This window comes from Glycine max, chromosome 10 (genome assembly GCF_000004515.6).
Source record: "Glycine max cultivar Williams 82 chromosome 10, Glycine_max_v4.0, whole genome shotgun sequence".
Taxonomy (NCBI): Eukaryota; Viridiplantae; Streptophyta; class Magnoliopsida; order Fabales; family Fabaceae; genus Glycine; species Glycine max.
The window spans coordinates 1,231,348-1,241,169 of NC_038246.2; the positions used below are offsets into that span (position 1 = coordinate 1,231,348).

The following is a 9,822-nucleotide window of genomic DNA, read 5'->3' on the forward strand; positions in this document are numbered from 1 at the left end:
AAAAACCTTTATTTATTTCATTTTTAGCATAAAATGTTAACATTATCTAATCAATTGAGTTAGATCTTGTTATCAATAGTATCATTTTTTGTGTTCATACATCAAAATCAGTTAAGTAGTTATAATTGAGGATCAATATCATCAACAATTTGTCTGTTAGTAGTTAATCTACAAATTTTGGCAAAATTTTAGGAATGTACGAACACTGAAAAGCTATTCAGGGCCGGCGCCTGAAAACCGTTGTGGCCTTCAATTCCCGGTGATGCTTGTGTGTGTTTTTGTTCTGTTTTTTTTTTTCATGTTTTCCTTTTGAACTTTGGGTCTCTGTAATGAGTCTGGTTAGAAAGTCCAAGTTAATATAAGAAGATCACTTAATTCTAGAAGTCCCAATATTTTATTTTTTTATTTTTAAAAAAAGTCCTAATATTTTATTACGAATCTTAACTCTGAAATTTAACTCAGGTAATGGCATTTAACTCAGGTAAGTCTTGATAAGCCAAAACAAGAGAAAAGGTCATATTTTATATTAGACATTTGATGAATGAATTGGTAGAGTTGGAGCAAAGATAAGAACGAAGAAAAAGTGCGAAATGGTGAAAGAAAGCAGACAAAACTTCTGCGCGCAACACATTATGGGCACCTTCCCAATAGTAATATATGTAATTCTTCTCTTATTCGATTCCTATTGTATTTTCTTGGTAAGTAATCATGAATAAGATTAATTTATGATCCAATGAGTTAGAAAACACTCATGTCTCTGATTCACTAAAAAAAATAATGTTTTTCCTCTTTTTTATTTTTTCTTTCTTTATATATGAGATCTTTCTGTGATGCAATTATATATGAGATATTCACCACTGGCTGGCTACGGGTTTGTAATGAGTTATATGATCTGAGCCAGAAGCTCTGTCCTGATCCGAACCTCACTTGTAAGCGAAGCTACTCTAAACCAACAACCACTTTTTTTACAAATATCTAAATTAAGATTGGAGAGGGACCAATATTTTTATTGAAATTTAACCTCTACTTTCTTCATATGTAATTTCCGTGGACCGGACTCCACTTTGTTTTGATGTCTCTGATTTTTCAATCAACTCCCTTTGAATAATGTGTGTGATACACTCAAGCTATTTCAGGTTCAGTTCATTTTGTAAGTTAACAGCTCAACAAAGAGTAAAAAACATCGAGCAACTCATGCATGAATGATTAAATAGCTTGGGAATGATTTGACATTGGTAGCAAACTACCAATCTGGGCAATAATTGATTATAGTAAAATTATATATCATATAACAAAATTAATTAATTCCAATCCAAGTCATCCACTTTTTATGGAAATTGCTACATTTGATGGAATAGTACTATGCAACAAAGTCAAATATTTTCTCAATAATTGTCATATTTGGCACAGGGTGAAATAATCGGTTAATTAATTACGCCTACCAATTGTCACGACTCATGAGTTGCCCATAGGCATTAGTCATTTCGGTGATGAATGCTGTTTCTTTATTCTGGCCAAAGATTCTCTAGCTTCCAAACCAGATATAAGAAGAAATTTTGGACAACCTAATCATTTTACTGGCCAATATAAGTTATGTTTTCACCAAAAAATAAAGAAAGTCAATCTCATGCACTCTATCTAACATTACACATTTGTCCTAATTATTAATGTCTAACGAGTAGGACCAACCATACTCGAGGAATAGGGATCATCAATGCCCATCAAAATGTTGGACCGATAAAGACTAAAGACATCAGCGATTGCGAATCCTCAGTAAAAATAAATAAATATAGAACATCTTTTATGTTATTTTCAATTTTATATGAAAATTGAGCGTATTTGTACAACAATAATATTATTTGTGACGAACGACTCGGGATAAATAAAAATGCTATAAAACAAATATTAGAAACATATATACTTGCATAGCTGTAAATTTGCCAAATTCACTTTCGTGATAACTAAGTAATAGACTAATAGTATAGTTTGGTTTCAAAACCAGCATGCGGCAGGTAAATTCTGAGTTATTAAGTTGATAAATTGGCTTAGAGAACTTTTGTTAGTCACCAACTTGTGTTGAAATCCACCAGCCAAGTTGCTTCATTTGCTAAGAAGTAGAAAGTAAAAAAATAATGGAAAATCCAATCACTGAAGGCCAGCTAATAGGTACACCTCTATCTAACATCTATAAAAACATGGAATTGGATTTGTCATGATGTCCCCTCAACTATATATATATATATATTGTTCCATCCGTCCCATAACTTCTCAAACCACCAAAGCCTACGGCTACTACATTACATTCTTTTTTTCTTTCCCAAATGGGTTCCATCTTTTCACCCTTAACCAGTATCTTGCTCCTACTCATACTACTTTGGGGTGGCGAGGCACGTGACCCTTTTGCTTGTGACCCTAAGAACACCGCCACAAAAAACTTACCATTTTGCAAGGCTTGGTTGGCAACAGGGGCAAGGGTGAAGGATCTAATTGGAAGGTTAACACTGCAAGAAAAAGTTAACTTGCTAGTGAACAATGCCGCGGCAGTGCCACGGCTTGGTATCAAAGGGTATGAGTGGTGGTCGGAGGCACTACATGGGGTCTCAAATGTGGGCCCCGGAACAAAGTTCGGTGGCCAGTTCCCTGCCGCCACTAGCTTCCCTCAAGTCATCACCACCGCTGCTTCTTTCAATGCTTCTTTGTGGGAAGCAATCGGACGGGTCAGCTTTTTTCTTTTGTTTTTAAAATGTTTGTTAGTTAAGAATTTTTTAAAAATCTATTAATATTTCACTATAATAGTTCATTAATTCACACACCATATTCTAATTTTGAATAAAAATACTATTTTATCGTATAATTTGCATAATTAATAATTCTGTTAAGATGCACATTATCTTAAACTATGCTTGATTGATGTGAAAAAGAAAAGAAAATAAGGGGAAAATTGATCAAATACAAATTTAATTTAGTAAAGAAATTGAAGAAAAGGAAAAAAAAAAAAGTAATGTAGATTTCACGCATTTTTTGTTTCTCACCACTTTAGTGAACAAAACTGAAAAAATAGAGTGATCAGTGAGACTTTTCTTTTATACACTCACATCTTTCATTAATTCATTGCTCTCTCTCTCTCTCTTTTTTTTTTTTCCGGTAATACAAGTCGACTTGGGTACTTTAGAGTTTAGACTCCAGATAAATATTTGCATTAAGACATTTTAAAATGAATAATATATTTTCTAAAATGACTTTTCTCGCTTTTTTGTGATATAAAATTAGTTATTAAAATTGTATAATCAGGTTTTAAAATCATTTTTTTATATTCATGAAATATTTAAATCATTAAGTATTTCTGAGACACATTTGAATGTAAATAAGATTTAGTTATTTTTAATTTTAAAGAATTAATATTAAATAGTAACACTAGCAGTATTGTCATTGTTTGTCCAGACATTGATTTAATTCTCTATCTTGACTTTAATTTTATGCTCAACAAGAATCTAACGCAAACCAATGACTCTAAAATGCTCAGAATAGCCTATTGAAAGAGCCTCACTTTCTTTACTTCAATGCTTGAAGTAACACTGGGTTTGGTAAAAAAAAAAAAAAGAAGTAACACTGGATTTGAATGAAATTTCAGAACTGACCAACTGAAAATGACCTATATTAAGAACCGAAAATTATTAATTTTGATATGAAACCAAATATTTTTTTCTAAAAAGATTTGTGTTCGGTATTGATTTTGACCAGAAACTAATTTTAACAACTAAAATTTGTAGTTTTTTTTATAAAAAAAAACTACAAACTTTATTTCATAAGTGAATTGATAGCATTGTTTAAGAGAATATACTTATTAATAGAAAAAATAAGAATGTTTATTCCTTAAGTAATAAAAAACATTTATCATCTCCCTGCGACGTACATAGAAGATCAAATTTTTTTAAAACACTGTTAGATTTTTATACTTTTCTACTTAAATAGTAAATGCATGTTTATGAAAAATGAATTATCATAAATAAGTTAAACTAATCATACACCAGGATTTGATGATGCCGTGCAGTGTGCTCCAGGAAAAAAAAAGTTGGTGTTTTCAACCAAATGAATTCCATGATTAGTTCATTTTTTTATTTTTTATTTTTCTGTTAGACTTTGTGATATTGGTTCCCCTCTCGAGTTCCATACCACTGTGACATTGCATGCCAGCTACCATGTCATGTTACCCAAGTTTGTCCCCCTTTTATAGCAACTTGCAAATAAGGGTTAAGTACGAAAACGAGCAAATTTTTTAAAAAATTATAAAAATGGGTAAATCATATTTTTATTTGTTTAAAATATTTTTTCCTTAAAAACTAAAATCATATGTTAAAATAAGATTTCAGTTTTTTTTTTCTTTTTCTAATGAAATAATATGCAAAAATAAGATTTCTAAAATAATTTAAAAAATGTTACAATCGAATTTTAACATACGATTTCAACTTTTAATAATAAAAAAATTAAAAAACTAAAATCATATATGCATATCCGATTTCGTAACAATTTTCTGCAAAACAAAATTATGCTTTAAAGCATCATTTTTTATGATAAAATTGTACATCAAAGTCTGATTTATCCATTTTCATAATTTTTTTAAAAAATATCCATTATAGTAATTTTTTTAAAAAATTATATCATTATGATACAAGAGCCTGCAAATGCAAATCATGCCGTGCCAGTGGCTGAGTTACGAACCCTTTATGCACATGTTGGATACAGTTTCAATATATATATTTTTTTAAAAAAAACGTATTGTTTTTAAGTTAATAAAGTAAAATAGATGTCTAACATAGCAAATAATGTGCAGGTTGCCTCGGACGAAGCACGAGCAATGTACAATGGTGGAACGGCTGGGCTGACATACTGGAGCCCAAACGTGAACATTTTTAGGGACCCACGGTGGGGCCGTGGACAGGAGACTCCCGGTGAGGACCCAATACTAGCCGGTAAATATGCAGCCAGTTACGTAAGAGGGCTACAGGAAACGGACGGTAACCGGTTGAAGGTGGCTGCCTCTTGCAAACACTTTACGGCTTATGACCTTGATAATTGGAACGGTGTGGATCGCTTTCACTTTAATGCACAGGTAACCCTTATTTAATGGTATGTGGAAATTTTGGATTGGGATAATGGGTTATGGGGAATCTTCTTCTTGAGGTGAGGTGCACCACTCATGTAGATATTATGCACTGCTGAGGTAGTTTCCCTAGTTTGGTAGGAGTATACTTTTGTGTAGCCCAAATTGTCCACTTTAGCACTTTTTCTGCTAATCCAAAATGATTTGTAGGATGTGTGGGTCGTTATCTATAATTTCGTGACTTAAGAAACACTCCTACTAATTTCGACTTGTCTATATGCAATTATACAGTGCAATGAATAAAATATTTTTCAACTCGTTTTGTTAATTCAATTCTAGCCGCATCAACTTGTACACAGCATGTCAGAACTTTAAGGTTCGGTATGTAACATTGAAAATCTAACAACCACGCGAGGGTAAAAAGTGCAACAACTCAATGATAGCTTTTATTAAAAAATTTAAATGCTAGTTTAAATTGTAGTATTTTGCACAAAATTCTTTAGGATGGATCATGTTGTCGGGCCATGGATGCATTTTGTAGTTTTCTCGATCACTTTCAGCAACCCTTATCCAAGCAAGGATGACAAAAAGACCGCACAATATAGTAATATTATTTTTCGTAGCAACTTACTTTTGAAGTTTATGGGCAGGTTAGCAAGCAGGACATTGAGGACACGTTCAATGTTCCATTCAGAATGTGCGTGAAGGAAGGCAAAGTGGCAAGTGTGATGTGTTCTTACAATCAGGTTAACGGTGTTCCTACCTGTGCGGACCCCATCCTCCTAAAGAGAACAGTTCGTGGCCAATGGGGTCTCAATGGGTAAGCTTATAAACAATACCAAAGGCTAATAAGTAATAATTGGGTGGTCCTCACATTCTGTCAAAGAATTATCCCAAACTATATCTTTATTATTTGCTTTCCTGTGTGATTTAGGTACATTGTATCAGATTGTGACTCTGTTGGGGTGTTTTACAATAGCCAACATTACACATCTACTCCAGAAGAAGCTGCTGCTGATGCCATTAAAGCAGGCTAGTTACTAAATCCAATTAATTTAGTTCTGTTCATTTCTTAGTCTTTCACATATTATTGTAATCAAGAAAAAAAATATGGGTTCGAATAAGGGCTTAGCATTTGATCATGTTTACAGGTTTGGATTTGGATTGTGGGCCTTTTCTAGGACAACATACGCAAAATGCTGTGAAGAAAGGCCTCATAAGCGAAACTGATGTGAATGGGGCTTTATTGAACACATTAACAGTCCAAATGAGGTTAGGGATGTATGATGGTGAGCCATCAAGTCATCCATATGGCAAACTTGGTCCAAGAGATGTGTGCACCCCAAGTCACCAAGAGCTTGCCCTTGAAGCCGCAAGACAAGGGATTGTGCTTCTTAAAAACAAAGGTCCTTCTTTGCCTCTCTCCACTAGGCGTCACCCCACGGTGGCTGTTATTGGGCCCAATTCTAATGTCACTGTCACAATGATTGGCAACTATGCTGGTAGGCCTCCTTTTTTATTCCCTTAAAATATTGAAATTTAGATCTAAGCCCATCACCTCCAACTATTTCTTCCCTTGTTTTTTAGGTATTGCTTGTGGATATACAAGCCCCTTAGAAGGAATAGGAAGATACACCAAGACTATTCACGAGCTGGGCTGTGCAAATGTGGCTTGCACTAATGACAAGCAATTCGGGAGAGCTATAAATGTAGCCCAACAAGCAGATGCAACTGTGCTAGTGATGGGCCTGGACCAGTCCATTGAGGCTGAAACTGTGGACCGGGCTGGCCTGCTTCTTCCTGGGCGTCAACAAGACCTTGTGTCGAAAGTAGCAGCTGCCTCCAAGGGCCCAACAATTTTGGTCATAATGTCTGGTGGGCCTGTGGATATAACATTTGCAAAGAATAACCCTAGAATCCAAGCTATCTTGTGGGCCGGTTATCCCGGACAAGCTGGTGGTGCCGCTATAGCAGATATCTTGTTTGGAACATCTAACCCTGGTTTGTCTTCTTTTGGTTTAAAACTTGCTGCACTTCCAAAAATTGTTTATGGCACCCCATTGCATTCTACAAAATGTAATGGGTTCCGGAAGCAATTTTTGGAGGTGTGAGAAACAACACTCTTTCTCATATAGCCCATTGTAGGCCCAAACAAATTATATTTAAACACATACTTACATCAAAACATTATGTTATGTTTTAATTTCAGGAGGCAAGTTGCCTATGACATGGTACCCACAAGGGTACATTAAAAACTTGCCAATGACAAATATGGCAATGAGAGCAAGCCGAAGCAAAGGGTACCCTGGAAGAACCTACCGATTTTACAATGGCCCAGTGGTGTATCCATTTGGTTACGGATTGTCTTACACACACTTTGTTCATACATTAGCTAGCGCACCCAAATTGGTCTCAATTCCAGTGGATGGGCACCGCCACGGCAACAGCTCCAGCATCGCCAACAAGGCAATTAAAGTGACACATGCACGATGTGGCAAGCTTTCCATTAGCCTTCAAGTGGATGTTAAAAATGTTGGTTCCAAAGATGGCACTCACACTTTGTTAGTGTTCTCCGCACCACCTGCGGGTAATGGCCATTGGGCTCCACACAAGCAACTAGTGGCATTTCAGAAACTTCATATTCCTTCCAAGGCCCAACAACGAGTGAATGTCAACATTCATGTTTGTAAGCTATTGAGCGTGGTTGACCGGTCTGGTACTAGGAGAGTTCCAATGGGTTTGCACAGTCTTCACATTGGTGATGTTAAACACTACGTGTCTCTTCAGGCAGAAACACTTGGAATTATCAAGTCCTGAATTTTTGGGACATCACCCACCAATCATATTCATGGCATTTGATTCCTTGCCTTTTTTTCCCCCCCAGCAAAATATACATATATAGTACCTGCTAAATAACCTCAACCTCTACGTAAGTGTATGATACATAGATAGATTAAATGTATGCTTATTGCCAGGGACATTTGAAGTTTGACCTCTAAACTTCCTACATGGTGCCTTGGTTCTAAGGAACCGTTGATTCAAGCCCAATTGTTGATTTGTCATGACTCCCAAGACAGGACATGTTAGATTGATTCCTCAAACACAGCCAATAAAGTAATAGGATTGGTTGTCATTTTTGGAGAAGAGATTAGGGAAATTTATTGTTCTCTCTCCGATTCATTTCTACTTTGTTTGCCATTCTTTTTGCTTGTACTTTTATTAATACGAGACATTAGTGTAATTGTAAGATTGGTAATAAGAATGAGCTTTTTCACCATGATGTGCAGAGCTTACACCCAGTGCCCAGCTTCCATTGTTAGTCATTTTCACCATAATGAATTCAATAAAAATATAAGTCTCTTGTTACGAATGGAATGCAAGAGATGAGCAAAAAAAAAAAAAAAGCGAATGGAATGTTAGTCAAGAAAAGCCATAACAAATCGTATTTGTTAATTATCATTGTACCTAAGTACTTGGCAAAGTATAATTTGTACTGCTTTTGATGACAAATTCAACATGGCCACTTGCTACGATTGGAATGCAAGAAAGCAGAAAAACATATTGTTGAGGGGGAAAAATATTCTCAGCTAAATGTTTAAATCATAAAAAATGAGATAGATAGAGTAAGACATTAGGGAAATTACATATATGAATTATTTAATACTACTAGCTTACTACTTCCCAAATGGGGAAAGAATAATCAGAATGCAACTTGGCTTCGTACAAGGTGAGCCTCCCATCATTGAGATTTTAGAGATGGAGAACTACTATTAAGGCAATCATGTGGCATCTAAACCAATAATGATTCAAATTGATGATAGAAGCAGGCATGTGTGGGCCAAATAAAAACTCAGTCGAAAAAATAATACAATAAAAATAAAGTAAAAAAAAAGGCGCTGATAATGAAATTGGCCTTGATGTTGACATATAGGTAATATAAGAAGCCAACAGAACAGAGTAAAGCATTTAATTCAAGTTCCCATGTTCCGAAAATATGGACTCACAAATTCCACGCTTTGATTTGTATTATTCAGCTGGAATGAAGGACTTCTACTATTCAAGATTGCTTCCGTCTATTATAATATTGCAACGCAATAAAAAAAGGGGGGGGGGGGGGGGGGGGGGGAATTTAAGTGGAAAAAAATCATATCAGTATATAGTCACGTCACAGGTTCAAAATATATTGTAGATTTGTAGCTGATAGAAAAACTTTGCTCGTTTTGGTTACTTTTACCAGCACAAGTATTACAATAAATTGATATAGGCATATATTATTAATAAGCAACACCGTTTTTTTAATGTTTTGTGAAACTTTTCTTATCTTACCAAGTTGCAAGAGCATGAATATAGTTGGTCAGCCAGCACAGTGTTACCTAAACATATACATTATTTTCAGTATAAAAGAAAACGAATGCTTGACTTTGAATTCAAGTTTCTACATTAACAATTATACTTCAAGCTTCATCAAACAATTGGTAAGCACTGAGCAGAAGTGATGGCTTCAAGAGGGGTTTGGGTTTGGTGGAATATATTTCTCCCAGTAGATAAAAGGTAGTATAAACAAAGAATAGAACAAGCATAGTACTAGCTTCTTGTGAAGAGCTTTCTTTTTCCATCCCTGACTAGTCATTATTCAAAGGACAGACTTTAGGAAAGGGTGACTTATAACATATTATGAGAGGCTCAAAACAATCAAGAGAAAAAAAAAGGGTACACCACCC

General features: G+C 34.9%; 1 protein-coding gene across 1 annotated transcript; it reads left to right on the top strand.

Annotated features, from left to right (window-relative positions):
• The first annotated feature begins 2,262 nt into the window (after positions 1-2,262).
• LOC100778624 (probable beta-D-xylosidase 2) lies at positions 2,263-8,408 on the top strand. Its single transcript, XM_003535905.5, has 7 exons — positions 2,263-2,717; positions 4,832-5,110; positions 5,752-5,921; positions 6,036-6,133; positions 6,253-6,603; positions 6,689-7,102; positions 7,311-8,408. The coding sequence occupies exons 1-7, from the start codon at positions 2,322-2,324 to the stop codon at positions 7,916-7,918; spliced, it is 2,316 nt and encodes a 771-aa protein (XP_003535953.1). The 5' UTR covers positions 2,263-2,321; the 3' UTR covers positions 7,919-8,408.
• The last annotated feature ends 1,414 nt before the right edge of the window (positions 8,409-9,822 follow it).